Source organism: Euphorbia lathyris, chromosome 8, assembly GCF_963576675.1.
Source record: "Euphorbia lathyris chromosome 8, ddEupLath1.1, whole genome shotgun sequence".
In the NCBI taxonomy this organism is placed as follows: domain Eukaryota; kingdom Viridiplantae; phylum Streptophyta; class Magnoliopsida; order Malpighiales; family Euphorbiaceae; genus Euphorbia; species Euphorbia lathyris.
This window is the reverse complement of record NC_088917.1, coordinates 23,848,585-23,873,865: the sequence shown is the minus strand read 5'-3', so window position 1 is coordinate 23,873,865 and position 25,281 is coordinate 23,848,585. Positions and strand designations below refer to the sequence as shown.

General features: G+C 34.2%; 2 protein-coding genes across 2 annotated transcripts; both read left to right on the top strand.

Moving 5' to 3' along the window:
* Positions 1–2,876: 2,876 nt before the first annotated feature.
* Positions 2,877–5,526, top strand: LOC136201922 (uncharacterized). The gene is made up of 8 exons (XM_065992303.1): positions 2,877–3,233; positions 4,169–4,281; positions 4,361–4,440; positions 4,525–4,567; positions 4,645–4,701; positions 4,769–4,826; positions 4,994–5,100; positions 5,176–5,526. Exons 2-8 carry the CDS (start codon positions 4,171–4,173, stop codon positions 5,269–5,271), a joined length of 552 nt encoding a protein of 183 aa, XP_065848375.1. The 5' UTR covers positions 2,877–3,233; positions 4,169–4,170; the 3' UTR covers positions 5,272–5,526.
* Positions 5,527–19,498: 13,972 nt separating this feature from the next.
* On the top strand, positions 19,499–24,654 carry LOC136202133 (probable pectinesterase 53). The gene is made up of 5 exons (XM_065992623.1): positions 19,499–19,944; positions 20,073–20,262; positions 21,616–21,822; positions 21,912–22,147; positions 24,397–24,654. Exons 1-5 carry the CDS (start codon positions 19,577–19,579, stop codon positions 24,542–24,544), a joined length of 1,149 nt encoding a protein of 382 aa, XP_065848695.1. The 5' UTR covers positions 19,499–19,576; the 3' UTR covers positions 24,545–24,654.
* The last annotated feature ends 627 nt before the right edge of the window (positions 24,655–25,281 follow it).

Genomic DNA, 25,281 nt, shown 5'->3' with positions numbered 1-25,281 from the left:
TACCCTATTAAGTCAGCATTTTTTTTTATGATTAGCTAATATTTAAAGATATCTAAAGACATCTAAAAATATCTCAAGATATCTAAAGCTATCTATAATCTTATTGCTTAAAACAAATATTAGTTTATTTTATCAACATTACTAAAATTAAACACCTTATTTAATCAAATTAATTGCTTTAGACTATAGATAAAATTTGACAAGACGATAACAGATAATCTCATGAATTATTCCAAGTTGTCTTATAAAGGGTTGGTAGTTGACTGGTATTTACCTAGGTAAAAAGCAGACTCTTCCCTTCCGCTTAAGCTTACTGTTCCTTCCGAAGACAGGTTAAGCTGAAGACAGGTTAAGCCGAAGACAGGTTAAGAGCGTTTTCCCTTACCTTTGACCAGTCCAAAAGAGGTTCACCCTTACTAAAGAAGTTCACCCAAAGCAAAGAAGTTCGCCAAAGCCCTTTCCCTTACGCTAGGGCCCTTTGGGTTCGGTTCTGCCCTATAAATAAAGAATTTACCTGGTTTTTTTCCTAGTTACGCCTTCTCCTAATGCAAAAATTTCTAGCGAGTGAATGCAGAATGATTGAACTGATACAAAGGTTACGCACCTCTTCTCTTTCCTTTTCTTCTCTTGAGCCAGATGTGGGCTCGATCCGGGAAATTCGGTATATTTACTTTAGAGATAGCCTTAAGCTGGGAACTCCAAAACAATTTGCTTCTTTCGGATCAGCGGCGAGGTACTTACTACCTCTTCTGTCTGAATGATCTTATTCACCTGGTCTAGTATCTCTTAGGTCGATATCCAGTAGCTCCAGGGAGAAGTTGCCCCGGAGCAATTGATTCTTTTGGTTAAGCAGTAGATCCAGCTTATGACTATATTATATATACGATGCTCCGAGAATCCAGGTTCAGATCCAGAGAGAGACCGGTTACGGGCTCAAACGAGCGTGAAAGGGGAGTTAGAATCAAAATTTAAATGTAAAAAAAATATATATTATATGTAAGCACCTTTACGGTCAATAGTGGGGGGTTCGGGGGGGACTAATGGTATAGATAAGCCTTTGTACTATTCGTTTACAGTTCCCCCCTGAAAGAGCTCCGCTAGTATACTAACTTTCTTACCTAGCCCAGAAGAAAGAACCCATAGAGAGTATCTAAGGAATTTTTATAACAAGCATGTAAGCGGCGGCGAAGCGAAGTCATTTAGCAATTATAATTATGCAAAATTTTCAATTAAAACACCATATAAGTTTTCTTGAAAATGTTAGTTTGATGATATATTAACTTTGTATTTTGTAACTAGATAAATAACTTTGTTTCTTCCAAAAAAAATAGAGGCCTTTAGAAATCGAATCGGTTTTCAGTTAAAATAGGAGTGTTTAAATTATGTGAGAAAAAAATAGAACTTAAAATGTTACTTTGATCTGATTGATTTTTGAAGTAAAAATATGAAATAGTAAATTTGCACTATTAGAGAAATCAAGTTGCAAGTTATTTTATTGATAAAAAAATAATTTATTGCAAAATATTATTCAAATAAGATACTTGTATTACATATCATGATCCATCATTTAATTTGGAGTAAATAAGTTAATTTTATAATAAATAATAAAAATTGATAATTTTATAATCAGTTTATTAAATAACATACCAATTTTAGAAAAGTGTAAATTTACTTCTTTTTTTTGTAATTTTAGTTTAGATATATAAAATTTGTGAAGTTTTTTTTATCCCGAAACGAAGTAAGTATATCTTTCTAGTATTAAAAATTATTAGATGTAATGTAATCGGCCACACAGTGTAAATTTTCAGTTGTCCTGTATACATAATTTATATTTGACATGTTATTTAATCGATTCAAAGTGATTAGATTATAATAAAAATTCTAATATGATCAATGATCATCCATCCTTTATATGTTAATGCCTACTCTAATCAATAACCATTAATTCGGCACAAAAAATTTTACAAATTTCAGAGGACATATATTATGTACGTACCCTTTAAATTCAATGTTTTTTTTATATTATTAACCTTTTTTTTGGAAAAAAAAAGATATCACGATATAATATCTAAATATATCTCAAGATATCTAAATTTAACTCTTAAGAATAAACTATTAGTTTATATTATAAGCATAGTTTAACTCTAAATTTAACTCTAAAAAAAGCATAGCTAAAATTATAAAATTAGGCACTTTGTTTAATCACGATGGAGTGCTTTAAACTATAAATAAATCGTGACAAGATGAACGGATACTAATGGAAAAATATTCATTTGTATCAGACTCTATAGCACGCGATATAAATAACACATTTGTATCAGCCTTTTGCTACGTGCCGATACAATTGTCATGAGATACAGTTTTTGCATCGATCCTTAATAGAGACCGATGCAAATACTTGTATTATTTGCATCGGTCTGCAACAACGGACCGATACAAAAAAACAATTGATATATTTGTGTCGGCCCACTTTAAAGGACGGACGCTACCAATTCTAAAAAATTCCCAATTTCTTTTAGATTTGCTTTTAAAAATTACTTCCATATATATCCTTGCTATTTTTTCTTCACAGTTTCCCATCTAACTAGTAGCTAAACGTGCTGTTTTAGAACTTTTTTTTATGATATCCTTAGCATGGTTTTAGAAACTGGACCGGTTCGGCTGGTTGAACCAATTCAACCAGGAATCGGCAGGGTAATCAGTCCGGTTAGAGTGTTTTAGAGTCACTACCGATGACTCCATGGGAACCGGGTGAAACCGGCGAATCCGGATCACCCCGGTTTACTTAAAAAAGAAATTAAGTAGTTAATAATTTATTATCATAAACTTAAAAAAAAAAAACCTTTAGAAGAGAAACTTAAAAAAAAAAAAGCCCCCAAATATTTTCTCATTTCGTTCTTCATCGCGATAGAAAGGGAAAAAAACCCGAGACCAGAAATCTCCTCCACCAGCGGCTGCTCCTCCAGCGGCGGCTCCACCACCAGCGGCGTCTACTCCACTCGTCCTCCACCAGCGGCGGCGTCTTCAGGTACGGACTGTACAATCTGAGTACGTATCTCGCGGTAAGGACGGAGAACTAGGACTAGCGAAATGGGAATGTTGAACTAGGATTAGTCTGTAGTGAAGTAGCACTTGCTCCCATTGGACCAGTTAGCCCTTCACCTCAGTTCGATTCATCTCTCTTTCAACCGCTCTGTCTCTGCCGTCAAGCGCTGGATTTTGGTTCAATTTAGGTGAGTTAACTTATTATGTTTGAATGAGAATTTGCTTTTTATTTTGAATGGGTTTACTTTAATTTTGAATGGGTTTAGGGATTTTTCCTTAATTGATATGTGTTTTAGTGATTTTATGCCTTACAGGATTTATTGCAGTGTAATTAGTCGTTTGGTTTGCTAGACTATAATCCTAATCCATTTTAGAACTGTAATGCCAATATCTTATGGATTTTCTGTTATGTTGTTAGGACAATTGAAACTATAGTATCCCGATTGATCTTGATCCCTATCATTTCTTTGAATTATCACAGATTCAGAGCACCCAGGATTTCTGTTTAGCATACAAGTGATAAATCTTCCTTACAAAGAAGCATCATTCGATAACTCATTCATAAGCAGAAATAATAACTGTCAAATACCTAAAGACTAGAATTTACAAGCATATAGTATCCCCTAACACTTATACTTGGTTGACCTTAGTATAAAACCTCAGGAATCAGATGATGCATTTTCCCCATAGTATGGAAGTGCAGAAGCTGGCAGTTCTTCCTATATCATTTCAAGTATGCATTTTGTTTCTTTATTATGAAATTCGTTGCTAGCATAAACGAAAGATGGTTTTGTTAACGCAGGGCTCAATCAGACAAAGGGCTGACTGGTTCTATGTTTAAAAAATATGTTAAGATTTTGAACATGTGATGGCAGCCAATCTGGCCATTGGGGTTTTGAGATAATATCTGTGCAGAATCAAAATGATGTCAAGTCTGATTTTTAATTTTGAACTTAACTTTTGTAATGTGGATTTTAATAGGATCATATCCTAATTTGCATAAATAGGATCAATTTCATACTTGAAAATGTTGAACTGATAATATTCGAAATGTTCCTTCTTTTAGCATAAAATAAATGTAAGATAATGTTGTGTTGTGCGTATGTATTGTTGTTGGAAGCAGAAATGATGGAAAGTAGGGAAAAACATGATGGAGAAGGAGTTGTAGCTGAGGAGGCCGTGATTGGAGATATAACTTGGGTGAAGCTTTGTAGTGGGTCTTGGTGGCCTGCATTGGTAGGGCAGACGAAATGTTTATTGGTTTCGTCGGCACAACATGGAATGAAAAGAGGTCACCTTTTTGTTCATTTTTCAGGTTGTTGGAGGCAATTCCTATGGGAGCAATGAAGATGTTCGTGTTCGTGTTCGTGTTCGGCTATACGGAAGCTATGAATAGTTGGGTGCTTTTCCCCTTTGCCTTTGGGCTTGTTCTTAATGAGACTGACTTTTCTTTTTCTTTTTTTTTTCCCCTCCCTGCAGTATACTTGTAGATCCTACTAAATGGCATTCCGAATTTCAGATTGTAAGTAGTGTAGCTAGTATTCATGCTGGACTGGATTCAATACGTTTTAACCTCCCCTGTGTCTTTTCAATCTTTAGGCACTTAACGAGAACAATGGTTGTTATCAAGAAATATTAAGGAAAGCCTTGGAGCAGGTAATCTTCTGTAACCTACTCCTTCCGCTAGTTACTCGTAATTCATCTTCATTTGGGTCATGAATAGGATATTTCGTCGCCACATTCTGATGATCAAGTAAGGGGAAAACCATCCAAATCCAAAGGTTAGACATTTTTCTGATGATCAAGAAAGCCTTGTGAAAGAGTAAATTCATTTACTTATTGAACTCAACTCCACTAGGTTGGATTTGAATTCAATTTTCTTTGCTGGTTAGTTCTATAGTTTTCTCATTATTATTTCAAATACAAAAATGATAGTGTTTTATTTCAGGAACATCGAATAAAAGAGTCAGTCAAAAGAGAGCAACCCCAAGAGGAGGGAATTCATCTAAAAAAGATGGGATGCAAAAGAAACGCAATGGGTCTACTCAAAATGAGGTGCAAGCTTGGCCCTATTTTGTATGATTTATTTCAAAATGAACAATAATATCTATCATTGACTAATGTTGTTAGGATGGAGAGTTATCCCCAGAACTGAGTGCACGGAGGATTAAAGTTATGCAAACTCTTGGTCTAGCTGCTCCTTGTGGATCTCCATTCCGCAATTGACTTGCGACCTGTACCTCATTCTCATTTTGACCAGCAAGGTGCCAATCCATCTTAAAACTGCAGGAATTGCTTACTTGTACCCTTTTTAGCAAATTCTGATGCTTATCTCACCCATTGGATTGAAATGCAAATGTGGTGCTGCTTAAATTGTGTATGAAACTGCTCTTTCTTGGATACATTTTGGACATCTAGATAGATGTTATTTATTCCTTCCCTTCTAACAAACATTGATTTCAGTTGATTATCATTCAATTTTCTTGAGGGAGGAGGGATTTGCAGGTCAATTCTTTGAATTGGTTCCACTTTGATTGGGAATCAAACTATATATCACAATCAGATCACTGACTTTGTTTTCCAACCCTTTTTATTTTGGGTGCTAATTCCAACTTCTCTATTAAGGCCAAAATAGCAAACACATGCTTTTTGAGTTTTGATATTCCATGTCCCATGTCACGACATTGGTGGTCGTCATTAAAGTAGTTTTTGACCCAGTACCAAATTTGTGTTAATAGGATCCAATCATTTGAATTACCCAAAAATTGTCATGCCATATCAATGACACCTCAAAATGTCTAACACATGGAAATTAAATTAAAAGTATATAATGAATCTGATCAATTTGAGATACGGGTTATCGGATTAGAATATTTATCAGTTTTATTTTTTTAATTCCCACGTGTCATCATGTGGCTGTTATGTAGCAACACGTGTTAGGCATATTATGAGGTGTTGTTGACTTGGAAGTCATGTCAACTTTTTGGTTGTGTTAGATCGTCAAATTCATCCATAATGATTTTATTGACAATTTTGCTACTTCAGTGACTTTATTGTATCAAAAACTGTTTTAGTGACTATCACTGTACATAAAAACTTTTGGGTAAATAATTTATTAGTCTCTATATTGTTATCTAACACTGTTTAATCATCACATATTCAATAATACATTACAAAGTTCTTAACTTATGTTCTATTTAATGGTTTAGTCTCTCAATACATTTAAATGACTCATTTTCCTTTTCCTTATTAAAGGTAAATTGCATTTTTTATACCTAAACTGAAACATGTCTATATCTGAAATTTATTTTTACACTTATTGGGGGATAAAATAATTTTTGTATTTTTATCATATGTTATAATTTTACTTTATAGTTAATTTTATTTAATTAAATTCATCTTTCAACAAAATAAAAATGTGAGAAAAAGAAAAGAAAAGAAAAAAGAAATAGTAAAAAAATCAGGGGCAAATTTGCACCATTTTTTAGCAACCCGCTTAGTAACTTCGACGACAAAAACGGATCCTGAAATAGTGAAATTTCAGATAACCGGTACTTTTTTTTCTGAAAGTTCAGGGTGTTGGCTTTTCGGAATGTCAAAAAACGGAGCTGTAACGAAACATGTGGAATTTTTCAAAGTTCACTGGTGCTGAAAATTGGGTTGAACTATTTAGCAGCCTTCAAAAATGTTTTTCATGGCTTCAATTTCACTTTTTAGCTCCTAATTCACCCATGATCTTCCCTTAACTGATGGGAAGTTAATGGAAATCATGGAGGAGAGTTTTAAAGATCATTTATAGGAAATTTGTTGCTCAAAAGTCTATAAGTGGAGCTCAATCTCTTCATTCCCAATCAACTCAAATCAAACACACTACAAATCAATCTTCAAATCAATTATCCTGCCAATTTCGGTTACTTTATCAATCCTTAGGTTCTTAGAAATCATTCTTTAACATCTACTTAGTTTAAATAAGCTCTTAATTTCAAGAATTAGTTTTTCAATTTCAAATTCTTCAACAAAGCTTCCAATTTTCAAAAAATTAAGTCTGAAATTCTCTTAGTTTACTCAATCAAATCCCAAATCGTATTTTGCAATCTCTTAGTTAAGTCAGTAAGATCATTATCCAATCCTTAATTCAAGCTTCCATAATCTAGATTAGAATCCACTATTATCATCTTCTTCAACCCTTCAAGCAAATTTTCATGAAACCAAGATTATTGAAACCATATTTTCGAATCATTCTTAGCTTACACACCCACTCTAAATAATGTTTAGAAACAATTTATTGACCCCAATCAATTAAAAAGATCCAGAAACAAGCTTTTGAATTTTCAATTCTTGAAAGTTCAACAAACAACTTTTTTGGAGACCTTCTTCTAAAATTTATTCTGAATTCGTCATTTCATCATTTCGCTCCAAATTAATTTTAATCTCTTTAGTTATCAGATCTCGAACTCCCAATTTTTATTTCATGAAAAACGACCTCTTACAACCTTTAAAATCGTCCTTAAAGTAACATCCACGAAACAGAATCAAGCTTTTGGTTTTTCAACCATTAAACAATTATTCTGTTCGAGCCATTTTGAATAATATATTCAGACTTCATTACTCAATATTTTTTACGATATTTCACTTTCAAACCCTTGCTTTACGCATGATTTTCAAATATTAGCTTTTGTTTCGCTCAAATTCAATCTCTAAAGCCTCCGAAATTGAGCTCGAAAGTCACATAAAATCATCATTTCTAGAAATGTTGCTGATTTAAATGATAAATTTCTGTTTAAGTCCTTAAAGTTTTTGAGTAACTCCAAATTCGCCTAGAATTACCGGAACAACGCAACAGCCCCCGATACGAGTTTTTGAAGTTCCAGATCTCATTTTCACGCATCCCAACCACATCAACAAGAATGGTTAATTTCATTTAAACCTGTACATGTTATTTTTATGACTTATTTATATTTTTAGTTTTTAAAGTTTTATTTTTCAAGTTGTAATTTTCATGCTTTATGCTCGTATTTGTAATCTAAAAACATTGAAAAAATTATGAAATCAATAAAAATATAAAAAAACTAGCATGCTTCTTTCTGGCATGGATAGTTGCTCCAGAACCATGTTCAGTAATGACAAAAATTTCAAAATATGACACTCCAAGAAGAATAAAAACTCTACAAATGAGCAATAACCAACCATGGCTAAAGGATAAATGTCATTTCTATTCTGCCGAGCGACAGGGAGACTTTGGAGAACTTTAAAATGTAACTACCAGACTCGACACCATTTTCACCAAGACTCTTAGAGTGAAAGACAATGTAGAACAACAAAACATACGAGAGATGTGATGAGATAGTGTAGAACATACCCCTAACATGTTCAGACGAGCTCGCTGATGCGTGCCTTTTAGTAATGTTCTTTTTAACGACGAAATGTATATTACGATGATTGCGTTATGACTATGGATGTGGTCTTTCTAAGTGCTTTGTATCTACTAGACGTCACTACTTAGGGGCAAGTGTACCCCGTCGTATCAAGTAATAATCCGGTTAAGACCGGGTATCGAATCCACGGGATTTATAACCACAAGTATTAGACGACTCGGTTTTATACGTTATCTAAGCGGTGAATACTTTGAGGTTGGTGTGAGACACAACTACAAACTACTCCTAACTATAGATGAAACAGATTTATGTAATGGAAAACTCCACGGAATGATATGAGTGACGATAAGTTATAAATATAATAGGCAATAACTCCGAATATATTCGGTTGACGATTTACTCTTGCAAAGACGACTACGTGTAGTTCGACCGATCCGTGAAGTACTTAGACTACGTGGTTCCTAGTCAAGGCGTGTCTAATGCTGGGGATCAGAAACTAGGGCCCGTAAGTTCCGTGGTGTGTCAATTCCTACGGTTTCCGGTTTGTCACTTCCGGTAAGGCAACACCTATATGAATCCCTAAAGATAGCCCGAATGGCACCGGAAATCGCGTTCCCCTACACAATAGTCAATTATGAGTATCAAAACAAGCAATAAACATCAACACGAATATAGAAATGGAAATTGCAAATCATAAATTATAAATATGGAGAATAAAAATATAGAATACAACCAAGCCTAGTACATAGGATGAGATCAAGCTAATTAGCAAGTAAAGAGGGAAGAATCGGCCCTCGGAACTAGCTAACCGGACTCAAGGTCGTCTTTTAAGACTTGGAGGTGGAACTCTCGAGTTTGGTGAACGAAGCTGGAACGGAACTTCGAGGAAATGCCGGAATGAACGAATAAGCTCTCAAGGTGGGAGAGTTTTATTACATAAAAACTGAATCTAAAACTATATATCAAAATCTCTATCTACAAAAGTATATAAGAAGAAATATATGATACAAGGTATGTTAAGTGATAGAAGGTAGAAGGTGTGAGTGCTAGTCACTCTTATTTATAGATCAAGCTAGGGGCAAGATTGTAATTCCACAAGGTGCAAGCATGGAGGAACATAATTTTGTGCAGAAATTCCATAATACGCTCCGCGTATGGTGGTATACGCCCTGCGTGTGTGCCCATTCCGTCAGAAATCTCCTGCATGTGGACCAATTCGGATCTTGTTGTCTCAAACACGCCCCGCGCATAGTGATATACGCCGCGCGTGTTTGAGCTCATGGCGTTTTATTGCTTGAATTGCACCATGTACGCCCTGCGTATCCCAAAACACGCCTCGCGTACCGATAGTTGACCTAGGAGACAATGCAGTCTGACTTTTAGGATTGGGCTTATCATTTCTAACATGTGTCATACGCATGGCGTAGGTTGGCATACGCCTTGCATATGCTAACTAGATTCCACATGGTGCTCGTGGATAGGACAATTATTTCTGACTCCATGTTTCACGCCTCGCGTGAAGGGAAATACGCCTCGCGTATTGAGTGGATTTTCACTCCTTGCTCGTACCTGAAATACAAATCTTAGGGGTCGAGTTAGCTTGACGTTTTATTTCATAAATTCAACCAAAAACAAAGATAATTAACTAACACTACGAATTTTATTCTTACTACGTTATTTTATTAAAACACTATATTTTTGTAATTAAACTTATTTATTTAGTTTCAAATTCAACCGTAAATCACGCTAAAAGATAGGGGTAAAATATCCCTATCACTCGCGTAGGTTAATTAGGGATTGAAGCTCGCCCAGATGAATTATGGATTGATAACAAAGGGCAAAGAGAGACCGGAAGAATGATTCATTTGTATCGAGCGTGAATTAGGGATGGACTACTAGAAGAATTAGGGATTGAGCACAGAGGGCGGCTAATTTAGACGGAACGATAATTCTGGTATGAAATTTTGGGGGGAAGCCAAATTTGGGGAGAGCGGTAAAGCCAAAAACTTTTGATAAGGGATTTAATATTTGAGTTTTATTTGCAATCAATTTTTTTTTAATAATGGATTTATTTGTTGCGATTTCATTTATAAACACTTGCATTTTTTTAATATAATTATTAAGAGATTTTATTTTTTCTATCAAAACTTTTTAATAAGGGATTTATTAGTTACTATTATAATTAATAAGTATTTACTTTTTTCTAATACAAATCTTAAGGGTTAAACTTTATTAAGAAAATAAAAATATTTAATTTTGAGTGAATTAATAAGGGGAATTTTAGTAAAATTTAACAAAAAAGTATTTTGCTTATTAACAGTATAGTGATAGAATTTATCGTTATTATATGTATGAAGTATATATTTTTAAGGGTAAATTCCAAAAAAAACTCATGTGGTTTGATGTTGTTCCAAAAAAACACTTGTGGTTTGTTATTACAAAAAAAAAGGACTGTGGTTTGCGCCGTTACCCGAAAAACGGAAATGGGCTTAACGGTGTTAATTTGCTGACGTGGCACAGGGGTAGAGTTGGAAATTCGAAATTTTTTTTATTTTTTCTCTCTCCTCTTCTTCTCCTTCCTCCTTCTCCTTCTCCTTCTTCTTCCTTCTTCTCCTCCTCCTCCTTCTCCCTTCTTCCTTATTCTTCTTCCCCCTCCTTCTTCTTCTTCTTCTTCTCTCCTTCTTTTTCTTCCTCCTCCTTCTTCTTCTACCTTTTTTTTAAGTTTCGGAAATTTTCAGATTTCTGGAAAATTTCCAGAAATCTGGAATTTTTCCAGATTTCCAGATTTCAGGAGAAATCTGGAAATTTCCGAAATCTGGACAGATTTCGGAAATTTCCAGATTTCTTCGGAAATCGGAAATTAAAAAAAAAGAATGGAATAAAAAAAAGAAGGAGGAGGAGGAAGAAGAGGAGGAGAGGAAGAAGAAGGAAGAAGGAGGAGGAAGAAGAAGAAGGAAGAAGAAGAAGGAGGAGGAGAAGGAGAAGGATGAAGAAGAAGGAAGAATGAGGAGGAGAAGGAGGAAGGAGAAGAAGATGAGAGAGAAAAAAAATAAAAAAAAATTCGAATTTCCAACTCTACCCCTGTGTCACGTCAGCAAATTAACGGTGTTAAGTCCATTTCCGTTTTTCGGGTAACGGCGCAAACCACAGTCCTTTTTTTGTAATAACAAACCACAAGGGTTTTTTTGGAACAACATCAAACCACAGAGTTTTTTTTTTGAATTTACCCTATTTTTAATAAGTGTATTTTACAGCCTTGCTAAATTTTGCTTATTAATACTTGTTTTTCTTATAGTGATCACACATCCCCATTTCTTTCATTAATCCCGATACAAGCCTCAAACCTTCATAAATACCGTTCACAACCATGAAAATAATGTGTCATGTGTACATGTAATCAGTGGCGAATCCAAGATTTGAGGGAGCGGGGGGCAAAATTCCACGTAAAAAATTTTTAGACAAAAAATGTAAAATCGTTCAATTTTTTATGACAAAAAATGCAAAATTGTTCAATTTTTGGTGACGAAAAATACAAAATCGTTCAATTGTCATGCATTATTTTCATGATTTTTTTTATAAAAACGTAAATTATAATGTTTCCGACTCGTAATCATCCATTTCTGAGATTCTCGGATTGTTACGCATCAAATATCCCTAACGTTTTGGGTCAGGTGCAATTTTACCCCTAATGTTTGTAGCCAAAAGCAATTTTATCCCTAACGTTGATAAATTGGATCAATTTCAGACACTATTATAAAATACAGTCATTTTTTTCTTTATTTTGCACCAATTGCATATCAATTTTGTAATTTTGCACCAATTTTACCTCTAACGTTGATAAATTGGATCAATTTCAGACACTATTATTCATGACCGAGAAGACAGTTTGATGAATTATTTCTCAAATTGACCCAATTTATCAACGTTAGGGGTAAAATTGCTCTTGGCTTCCAACATTAGGGATAAAATTGTACAATTTTAGACGTTAGGGATAAAATTGCTCCTGACCTAAAACATTAGGGGTATTTTTGCACTTTAACCTTTATTTTTGGATTTTAAAAAAATTTTTTTTTTTTAGCAGGATGAAGGGGGGGGGGGGGGCAAATGCCCCCTTTGACCCCCCTACATCCGCCCCTGCATGTAATAACCGTAATGTGTGAAAATACGAAAACCGCCCCAAAATGACAGGCAAAATCACAGCAAAATTGGTGTCATCTATCATAGCTCGACGAGCTACACACCTCTACTCGTAGAGCAACTCACCAAATTCGAGCAATTTCCTTCAAAAATCCCTCCTGCTCGACGAGTTACAAAAAGTGTTCGGCGAGCTTGTTACCTAAAAGTCAGAAATAAAGGCAAAAAGTCAAGAAAAATAGAGAAAAAAGCCAAAAAGAAATACAAAAGGCTTATGCACTAAAAACAGAAAAAATACTAAGTGCATTGCTGACAAGAAAAAGGAAAAGTTCACACTCTAGCCATCATTCATCACATAAAGCACACTACCACAAAAATTTACACAAAGATACACGTGGCTCCATAACACACATTATTCCCATATCCATACCTTACCTAAACCCACATTACAACCCATGTAAAAGATCTTACTGATCAAGTCTACAACTAGATTAGTAAGTGGTGGAGATTGAGGAATTGAGCATTCAAAAGTTCTATATACTACATTGCTTGTAATGAAAACATAAACACCAAACCTTGAGTGAAAAGAATTCAAAAGGCCAAAAAACAGAAAATAAAGCCTCAAGAGACCACTTTGTGAGATTCTAGCATTAATTCACACTCAAAAGGAAGGATTTGTTGTATGATGTTATTACTCTTAAGAAAATTAAAACGTTTAGATCAAGTTCAACCATGTCATAACTCTTAGATCGTTGTTTTGCTTTTCATAAGTAAGGATGGCAGAATGTCAAGTGAAATCGGTCCTCTTATTTGATTACAGTAGCTTAAATGTATGAGATCTGATTTTGTCTAGATCTGGAGACTTGCTTGAGGACAAGCAAGGTTCAAAGTGTGAGGAGGTAAAGAGACTAGAGTGTAGTTTAAGCACCATTTATATGCTTTTCTAGCCTAAATACCCTAGTTTATAGCGTCTTCTGCCTATTATATGTTAAATAAGTGTTTTAAATTGTTTCAGGAGCAATCAGGCATGAAACAAAGCAAAAAAAGGGCAAAAATAAGAAGTTGCTCGGTGAGCTGCATACTTGGCTCGACAAGCCACATACCTTCTTATCTATTGCTACAAATACGGTTCTCCATGAAAGGACTATGCACATTGAAATTGATTGTCACTATGTTCGTGATCAAGTCAAGATGGGTCTGATCCAACCTTCTTATTTTTCCTCTAAAAAACAGATTGCTGACATTTTCACTAAAATTCTTCCTGTCAATCAACATCAATAGGGTAAATTACATACGTGTATACAACATTTGACATATTTCACACTTTTGTGTACAATCTTCAATTTTGCACACAAAATTGTACGACCTTTTGGTGACCTCCCACTAAAGTGTACATCCGGTAATTGTGACTGATCAACCCGAAGTCAACGTGCCACATCATCATTTTTTCATCCTACCCATTAAAAAAAATGGGACCAGTCCTTATATAATTACTAAAATACCTTTATATATTATATGATTACTAAAATGCCACTATCTCTTTCTTCATTTTCTGCAACTACTCTTTCTCCTTCCCTTTCTCTCTCTAAATCCTCCCTATCTCACTAAGTCCTCTCAGAGCTAAAGTTATATACTTACTTTACTAATTCGATCCAATCTTATACCTTTTCTAGTCGTTTGTGATCTGTTGCATTAAGCTTAAGATAATTCACTAGTCTCTCCTATTCTCTCGTTTGATCCTGTAATTGGATTTGCTTTTATTGAATTTGAGGTTTTCTCTTTTAGGTTGTTTTGCGTTAATATTAATGGAGAGGGCAGAATCAGGGCAACATTTATATACATGTATGCAATTGTGGGAATTTCCAGATGAGTATGTAATTGAACCTACTGACTGGTCTTTTGATTCTCCTTTGTCTGTCTGTTGGATTGATGGTTCCATGAAGCTTTCTAGTTCATATTTCTATATTTTACATTTCTTTTTACTACCTCTTTTATATTTTTTGCTCGTTTTCTATATATTTAATTGTTGTTGTTGTTATTAACTTTATTATTATTCTGATGATAAATGGAGTTCCAGAGAACAACTCTCTTCAAGTTCCTAAAATTAAGACTATTTTCTAGAGAGAGAGGAATTAGAGAGAGATGATTTAGAGAGAGAAAGGGAAGGAGATAGAGTGGTACCTAATGTGGATACATGTGATCTTACTGTGAGTTGGATTAGTTGTAAGGGAATTAGAGAGAGAGGAGTTATAGAGAGAGAGAAAGAGAGGGCTTAAAGAGAGAAAGGGAAAGATAGAGAGAGAAGTTACAAGGAAAGAGATAAAGGTATTTTAGTAATTTCTTATTAGGTGGGTCAATGTTTGACTTTTAGAGTGATCAAATTGCTGACATAGCGCATTGACTGGTCAAAATTATCGGTTGTACACTTTAGTGAGACATCACCAAAAGGTTGTATAGTTTTGTGTGCAAAATTGTAGGTTGTACACCAAAGTGTGGTGTGAAAGTGAACAACGGTTGTACACCATGTATGTAATTTACCTAACATCAACAACATGCTAACAAGTTGGGAACTACTTATGCTTATCGTTCCTCAACTTGTGGGGAAGTATTGAGTGACTACTTATAATATTTTTCATCTTTTATATTGTTATTTACCATTGTTATGTTTTCTACTTTAGTTTAGTTGTAGTTATTTTGTTACTGTAGTTGGTAACTTTGTCGTTTTGCTTCTGTTTTGCTTTTTAAGGTGTAACATTATTCTCCTTTTGGGGTATGAATGAAAACCTTCTTTCTCTCCTACATTCATCATCTTATTTTTGAATATTCATTTGCATATTTCTTAGTATTTTGCTTAACATGGTATCAGAACCTAGGTGTGAAAAGAGGAATCAAACCTCAATTATTCTTAGGGTTATCAAAATGGATAAATGGATTGACTCAATTCATTTAATATATGAATTGATACAACTCGATTCATTTAATAAATGAGTTGGATGACCCATTTAATAAATGTGTGGATATGACACAACTCATTTATTAAACGAGTTATACGAATTGACTCATTTAACCCAGTTAATTAAATCTAAGCAACTTTTGATTTAAATACAATGAAAATTAAAAATCAACATATTTAATTCATTTAAACCGATTAACTAAATATAATTAAAATTTAAACAAAAAAAATGTAAAAACAGAAACAACATTAAAAAAAAGGATACGTTAAATGTGAACAAAGACGTAACCAATGACATAAGGGATGGTTCCTGGCAGTCGTGGGTGTTGGCACCTCGTGCCTTCTGCCACTATCTCTAAACAGAAAAAGTAAAAAAAAAATATGAAAACGTAAACAAAAATTAAAAACACGAAAACGTGAAAAAATATGAAAAAACCAATGTTATCAGAACCGGACCGGACATCAAACCGGATTGATGACTGGGTCACGGGTCACTTGGTCGGACCGGATGGCTCGGATTGGTCGAACCGGATGACGTAATAAATAAATAAATAATATTTATATACATTAAATATATATAATTATTTTAAAATTATTTTTATACATTATATATATCCAAAATAAATTATAAACAATTTTGGTTTGTTATTTTTTGTTAATTTGAGTCTTAAATATATAACGAATAAATTAAATTCCGAATAAATTGAAATATATCAACGTATTCTATGTCATAAGATCTTTTTAAAAATATATTATAAACTCAAAACGGACAAATGATGAGTGAGAAATTGATGCTCAAAGTGAACCATTTGAAATGGTTTGAAATAAGATAAAATGAAATTAAACATTTACATCCCACATAGGAAAGAAATGAGAAACTTAACTAGTTTATAAGTAAATGGACTTTACAAGCTTTTAACCAATTACTAGGGAAAAGGCTCTCTCACGCGCAGGGGGTGCAATCGGTTGACCATCTGGTTAGGGACGCACCCGCACGACGTAGGCGACACGAATGCCACACCAAAATTAGGTCCCATTACTTCACACACCTTTTATTATTAATTCTAATTTACATCCCGCCCAAATTTTTAATTAAAGTTGGGTAAAATTGAATTAATTCTACAATACTACATCCCGCCCCAAAAGATTCCACCCATCCATTTCCGCCAACCCGCCTTTACGTTTCAAAATCCAAAACAAAACCGCCCGCCTAAAACATTTCCAGCGCCCAAATTTTTTTTTTTTCAACAGACCCGGGGTCACGCCGGGTCCCGGGCCAACCCCGGGTCTCTCCGGTTATTTCAACAATGAAATAACCGGACAGGCTCGGACCGGCTTCCTCGCCGGTTTCCGGTTCGACCGGTCGGACCGGCCGGTCCGGTCCGAGCCTGATAACATTGGAAAAAACACAAAAACATGAAAAACGTTAAAAACACGAAAAACTTGAAAAATGTGGAAAACGGGAAAAAACGCAAATAAACAAACTGTTAAACACGAAAAAAATTGAAAAAATGTGGAAAACGTGAAAAACGCCATTGTTTATTTTTTTCGTGTTTTCACATTTTCGTGTTTTTTCATGTTTTGTCATGTTTTTGTGTTTTTTCGCGTTTTCGAGGTTTCACGTTTTTTTTTTTCGTTTTTCGTTTTCCGTTTTTTCACATTTTTTGTTTTTCTCACGTTTTTTTTTTTTTTTTGTATTTTGTCACTTTTTCTTGTTATTCACTCTTTTTATTTTTTTAAAATTAACCCTTAAATACATTAAGTTTCTAACTAATTTTCCGCTTTTTATTTTTTAGTTTTTTTCCATTTTTCTTCCGTTTTTTCATGATTTATTATTTTTTCACAAATTATTAAATGAGTTAATTGAGCCAACTCAATTAACTCATGACCCAACCCATTTATTATATGAGTTAGGTGGGTCGACTCGTTTATGACTCAACACATAAATGGGTCAATCCTAATTCGTTTAATTACGAGTTAAACGAGTCGTTAAATGGGTTATGATCCATTTTGACACCTCTTCTGTTTGAAATCTGATTAATTTCTTCATTCTAATTGTTTTCTCCTCTATTCCATCATCATCATCATCATCATCATCATCATCTTCTTCTTCTTCTTCTTCTTCTTCTTCGCAAGATGTGAAGCGAACTCATTGTGCGAAGTTATTTTTTGAAGAAAATACTACTTTAGAGGATGATTTTGCTTCGAAGGCTTCACAAAATGTGAAGCAAACTGGTTCTGTGAAGCCATTTTCTGGAAAGAGAGGAAGATGAATGTAGAAAGACAGCAGATACTTATTTTCTTTTCGCCTTTTGCCATTGAAATCGACAATAAACATATGATAAACGAAGAAGAACGTCAAATAATGATACCGTCGATCCGCACAAGAAGAAAGAAACAAAGAGAGAAAGAAGAAATAGGAAGATGAAGAACCATGCCTTCGATTAGCACAAGAAAGAGAGACAAGGAGAGAAAGAAGAGATATGATGATGAAAAAATGGATTCCGTTCGCACAATATAAAGAAAGGAAGAGAGGAAGATGAAACTATATGAATGAAGTGGGAAGATGAAACGATATAAATGAAGGGGTGGGATGAATGGTTTGGGTATTTTAGAAAAGTCACAAATAAAGAGTCCAGATATATAATGTATTGAGTAATTAGTCTAAATATGTAAATGAGCCTCCAATTTAATCCAATTTTATAATTTTTCCTATGATTAACCCTTTATATCTTCATCCACCAGACGATACCAACTCTACTACAATAGAGAAGCTTCAAGGATCTACAAATTATAGATCTTGAAGAAGAACCATGAAAATCAAACTCACCTCCATACGGAAGCAAAGATTCATCACCGGAACAGTCACCAAACCCACCGACGATGAAATGAAGGCATGGTTGTCTTCTATGACATAACATGCTAATTTCAATGATATAAAATGTTGATTTTAATAATTTGACATATTAATTTATTGGGCATCATGTCAAATTCATTACATCTTTTATAGCAAAAAATACCATGTTCCTCTACTATCAAATCAAGATTTTTCATTTTCTATACTTTTCTCTAAAATTAATATCAAGATGAACTGTTATTGGTTTTAAAAAGTAAAAAATTAATCCTATTTCCCAATACTCCCACGAGAAAGAAGTAAGATATTGGTATCTAGTGATAGAGATAGTGTTAAATGAACACAAAAACAAACAAAATAGTCACTGAATTCGAATATATTTCACCAATTCACATACACACTCACGGGCACTCTAATTCTTATTTTAATTATCTCTCTCTTTCTGCCTTTAACAACCAAACTTTCTTCCTAATTCCTAAATTACACCTATGGCCACTGAATTTTACCAATTTTAAAATTCTGACCACTAAACTTCAATTTTTAACAGTATGACCACTGAACTTTACATTTTTTAATGTCAGTAGTCATTCAACTTTAACTAACTTCTCAAAATACTTGTTAACGACCTCAAAATGAAAATATTCAAAAATTAAATTTATTCAGAACGACATTTATCATGAAACCATAATTTTTATTTTCTAAAATAAAATTTTTTAGTTTTCTCTCTCTAAAAATCTACTATCTCTCACCTAACCAAACAACAGTTAAATGATCTGAAAAAGAAAATTTTCCAGAATTAAAGTTACTTAGAATATTATTAACTCTTTGATTTTTTTATTTTGAGACCGTCAATGGTGTTGAGTGACCACTGATGTGTAAAATTCAGGGATCATACTGTTAAGAATTGAAGTTCAGTAGTATAATATTAAAATGGGTAAAGTTCAGTGAGTACGGATAAAATATACCCTAATTCCTACTCTAAAAAGCTCAACCCCTCTCTTGTGTTTTTGTGGCCATGAATAAAACATTAATTGGTCTATATGTCATCACTAGCACCCGTGACCTTTTCCTCTCTGTCTTTTCTCTCTTCTTTCTTATTCGAAGAAGCATCACTTTCCACCTAAAAAAAAGCCCCCCAACTACCTTTATTTCTTATATATACACATACATCACTCTCCTCCCTAACATTAACATTAACATAAACATTCTCTCCAAATGTCAGCAAAACCAAAATCCATCCACATCTTCTTTATCTTCTTTCTTGGTCTTCTAATTAGCTCTTGCAATGCCCACACAAAGGGGGTTAGGAGAAGAGAGAAAAATGGTAGCTTTAATCTTCCAATTGTAAATCAAACAAGAACCCAATTCTCAGAACAGCAGTTTATGAAATGGGTGAAATTTGTTGGGAGTTTAAAGCATTCAGTATTTAGAACAGCGAAGAATAAGCTATTTCCTTCTTATACTTTGTATGTTGATAAGAATCCATCTCATGGGGATTATACCACCATTCAAGATGCTATTGATTCTCTTCCTTTTATCAATCTTGTTCGTGTCGTCATCAAGGTTCACGCTGGAGTTTACAAGTTTGTTTTCTTTCTTTCTCGAACTTAGTTTTTTTGACTGAAACTGCTAGTCAGAGATTAAGTTGTTGTTTTATGCTGTGTCGTTTTGTTTGAAGTCATTATGTATTGAAATGATTAAATAATGGCAGAGAGAAAGTGAGTATACCTCCGTTAAAATCGTTCGTGACAATAGAAGGAGCAGGGGCTGATAAAACGATAGTACAATGGGGAGATACAGCTCAAACACCGGGGGCGAAAGGACAACCGATGGGGACTTATAGTTCTGCAACTTTTGCTGTTAATTCTCCTTATTTCATTGCCAAGAACATCACTTTCCAGGTAATTTTTTATCAGATTTTTTTTTCCCATTTGTATCATCAATTTTCATTAAGAAATAAAATAAAATAAAATAAACAATAGTTAGCCATGTGACTTCTTATTTATATATGGTATAAAATTTATGTAGCCTGAAAAAAAATATATGCCATAAAATTTTATTTTTTTAGGTGTACTATGAGATTATGCCTTTATTTACGGGTGTGAAGTTATAATTTTAGATTATGTTAAACTAGTAAAATCAGTACTTTTAATATATTTTAAGGATTGTAATTTATAAATTAGAAGTTTAGAATATATTTTCTACGGTTTATGATTTATAAATTGGAGTCTAGAATTTTTAAATTATAGTGTAAAATCATAATATATATAAAAAATAATGACATATTAAGAACTAAATTTGGTGATATGACTTAGTTGTAATTTTGTACTTAATTATGATATTAATATATTTGACCCTTTATTTACTCGATAGAGTTCTAGAGATGAGTAGACTTGTTCATGAGTCCGTCTGATGCCATCCGGCCAGCCTAGGCCCACAATCAATAGATAGAGGTTAGAAAAAGAAAAATAGCCTTACACTTTATCCAGTTCGGGTCCATATCCATTAAAACATGGCTAATGTGATTTATAAAAATAATACTGTTGTCAAAGATTAATATAAGATATATGATTGAGGTTTAACTATTAGCTCGAACTTTTAGTTCAATCGGTTCCATGATATGTTATCAGAGCCTCTAGAACCAAACGGTTAAGGGTTCGAGTCCCGACAACCTCATTAATTTGTGTATTTAAAAACATATGGCGGGATGGGCCTGTGTTGTGCACGCTGCAAGCCTAATAGGCATTTGCGTGTGGGGGTGTGTCGGAGATTAATATAAGATATATGATTGAGCCTTAACTATCAGCTCGAGCTTTTAGGTTCGACTAGGCCTGTGTACAATATTTTTAGGCAAACGCTATAGGTATGGATGAAATTCGGTCCAACGCAATCCATGAATAAATCTAGACGTGAGGGTTTATTACTAGGTTTGAGCCTAATAGATTTTGATGTAAAAATGTACGGTCCAAACTCAATCTAACTGCTATAATTTAGATGGGCTTGGGCCAATAGACTTCTATGTTAATGTTTAATTAATATCCAAACTAACCTCTATAATTGAGGTAGGTTCGGGCCCAACAAACTTTTACGTTAAAATGTTCAGTTCAAACCTAACTAAATCCGCTATAATTTAGGTGGACTCGGATCAGACTAAGTGTAACTAAACCTCTTTTAAAAAAATTTGCCCCTTTAACTTTATTTTGGGTCCGTGGTGCTCTTAAGTGTAAGTTAGACTTTTGATTCCATGTTCACAGAATACAACCCCAGTGCCGGCGCCAGGAGCAATAGGAAAGCAAGCAGTGGCATTCAGAATATCAGCAGATACAGCTGCTTTTTTAGGTTGTAGATTTTTGGGTGGACAGGATACACTATATGATCACTTGGGTAGACATTATTACAAGGATTGTTACATCGAAGGTTCCGTTGATTTCATCTTCGGCAATGCCTTGTCCTTATTTGAGGTTTCCTTCCTTTTTCTTTCTTAATTTGTATTTATTTGTCGGAATTTGGAATAAGAAAAGAAAATAAGAATGGATTGGATTGGGTGCAGGGGTGTCACGTGCATGCAATAGCACAATACACAGGAGCACTAACAGCACAGGGAAGGAGTAGTATTCTGGAGGACACTGGTTTTTCATTTGTGAACTGTAAGGTCACGGGCTCAGGAGCTCTGTACCTAGGAAGGGCATGGGGTCCTTTTTCGAGGGTTGTCTTTGCCTACACTTACATGGACAATATTATCATCCCTAAAGGCTGGTATAATTGGGGCGATCCTAACCGTGAAATGTAAAATCTCTCTCTCCCTCTCTCTTCCCTTTTTATTTTACAACTTTTATCTTCTATACAAGCCTAAATATATGAGTTAACTCCCTCAAATTAGAATGACTAGAAAACTTTTATCTTCAATACAAACGCACAATCGGTAATTCTGACCAGTCAACGCAAAATCAATACGCCACGTCTAGGGATGGCAACGGGTAGTGTACCCGCGGGTATCCGGTACTACCCGACCCTAATGGGACTACTCGTACCCTGTATAAAAGGGTATGGAAAGGGTATGAGATCAAAATAATTACCCGTTGGGGTAAATGGGACGGGTATAGGAACCCCAGGGTACCCGGTACCCGTTATCCGTCATAATTCTTTTATATATTAAGAAAATTATTGTTTTTTAGATGTAATATTTAAGATTTTAAACCCCAGCTTTTTTTTTTTCAACCATTGAGTAATACCACTAAGCCACTTATTCTTATTGATTAAAGTTCAATTTGTTCAATTTTTAGATAAATGATTTATTAAATTTATACTTTGTTAAATTTGTAATATTTTTTATTTTATTTATTGATTCTTAACGGGTAAGGGTACCCGTGGGTACCCGCGAATTAAATGGAAAGGGTATAGGATGTAAAAATATATCCGTTAGGGTAATAGGACGGATACGGGTAATTAAAAAATAAACGGGTAAGGGTTTTAGATTGGCACTACCCGCGGGTACCCTACCCGTTGCCATCCCTAGCCACGTCAGTAATTTGATCTATCTAAAAGTCAAAATTACTGACATTACGCGTTGATTTTGAGTTGAGCGGTCAATTTTTAAGTCTTATGGAGGGTAAATTACACCCATGACCACTGAACTTTACTCATTTTAACATTATGATCATTGAACTTAAATTCTTAACGGTATGATCACTGAACTTTACACTTTTCAAGTGGCCACTCAATTTTAACTAACTCATCAAAATGACCGTTAACGATCTCAAAATGAAAATATTTAAGAAATAAAGTTGTTCAGAGCGGCATTTACCATGAAACCATTTTTTTTTTCCAAAATCACATTTTTTGGAGCTTTCATAACCAAACAACTCCTAAATTATCTCAAAACGAAAATTTTCAAGAATTAAAGTTCCTTAAAATATCATTAACTCTTCGAAATTTTTATTTTGAGGCCGTCAACGGTCGTTTTGAGGTGTTGAATAGCTACTGGTGTTAAAAAGTATAAAGTTCGGTGGCCATACTGTTAAGAATTGAAGTTCAGTAATAATAATTTACCCTCCTTATGGAGCTCAAATTACTGACGTGGCGCGTCGACCCGTTATAACTACCGGCGATATACTTTAGTTGAAGATCACCAAAATATTATATACTTTTATATACAAAATTAACAATTATACACCAAAATTTAAAATAGGAGAACGAATTGCACACCAATGCTTTAATTTACCTAAATAAAAGATGGTAATGATTTCGAAAATATGGGCATGCGCTGCACTGCACTTAAACGTAGAGAATAGGCATAGGCAGCCCCATAAAAAGTGTGAATTTTGTTTGTTTCATGCTAATGGTAATGGGTGGACCATAGAGCCGTCATGCTCGTGACATTTGCATTTCCTACTTTACTTCTACTGCCTCATGTCATCATCAACATTATACTTTTAATAAACACCCTTCTTTCTTTCTCCATACCAAACCATTTTTATACCCTCCTTTTTTTTTTTTTTTTTTATATTAAAAAAATTGTTTTATCTTATGATAGAAATTTGAATTCAATTTTACCCTTTTAAATAAATAAATACCAAGAAAAATTATTGTTGAAGTGTCTTGAAAAATGACAAAATTGAGTTAATTTTTATTTAATTACACGTGACATTCTATTTTCCGGAATGGTCCTATAGCTAATAGTACTAGCTTCATGATTGCATACATAGTGGAACTTGGACGGTGGGTGATAGAGATGCAGCTTTTATAATGGACCCAGATCCACCAAATATATATTCCCCTTTAAGTGGGTAACCGGGTCAATACAATGGGCGGTTTATCCAATTTATATAGAATATCTACGTGTAATGCACATTGCAATATCCACCTAACATTTGGATTATTTAAGTTAGGCCACCCCACCCCAACCCACTATTACATGACATCTAGGATAGGATCTAATGTTTGTCTTTGGTGTACAATGTTTTCATGTTTGTCATTTCTAATTGTGTGTTGTGTAATGAAGAATCTGAAAGTGTAATGTTTTGGGGTTGTGACAGGACTGTGTTTTATGGACAATATAAGTGCACAGGAGCAGGAGCCAGTTTTGCAGGGAGAGTATCATGGTCAAGAGAGCTTAGTTATGAGGAAGCTAAGCCTTTTATTACACTTGGCTTCATTGATGGTTCTGAATGGATTAAAATTTAATATTTTTTATCATTTGTACATAATGGTCATTCCTTATTTATATTTAAACACCCATATTTTTTTTTTTTTTGGAATTGCATTTATTGATCTGGGGCCTGACATTCAATGTGCGTATTTGGATTTAAATTGCCCAACATAAAAACAAATAAATAGCCCAAGCTAATACAAAGCCATTAATTTTCCCTTAATTTTGTTTCTAAGTTGATAAAAAAAATGAAAAAAAAGGGTCAGAGGTTCAATTTGAAGTAACAAGAAGAATATTGGATATAATTTTGCGTCTATTAATCCGGTGAAATCGGACAATATGAGTGCTTGGGACATGCCCGGATGATGTGGGGGTGATTGGAATACATCGGGGAAGCGTATGAAAGCAAAACACATATGGAAGGGCATTTTTAGGGATTTAGGTCGTTGACCTGCTGCTGGGATCGGCTACTCGAGTCCAATTAATTTTGGGTTGTAGCAAATGAGGCCGTTGAACTCACATTGGGTCGATGACCCTAGCAAAAGCATCGCTTCTTGGTCCTTTAATTTTTTGAAACGATCTACGTATGAGGCGAACCCTATCTTTTTAACAGCTCCAAATTACAACTTTGTCATTATTTATTTAAAATCTTGCCAAATCTTTTAGTTACTTTTCTCATTGTACCTGTTACTTATGTATTAGCTAGTTTTTTTTTTTTGAAGAAAAAACCTTTCATTAAACGGAACAGGAAAGAAGGTCCTGTTCAAGAACA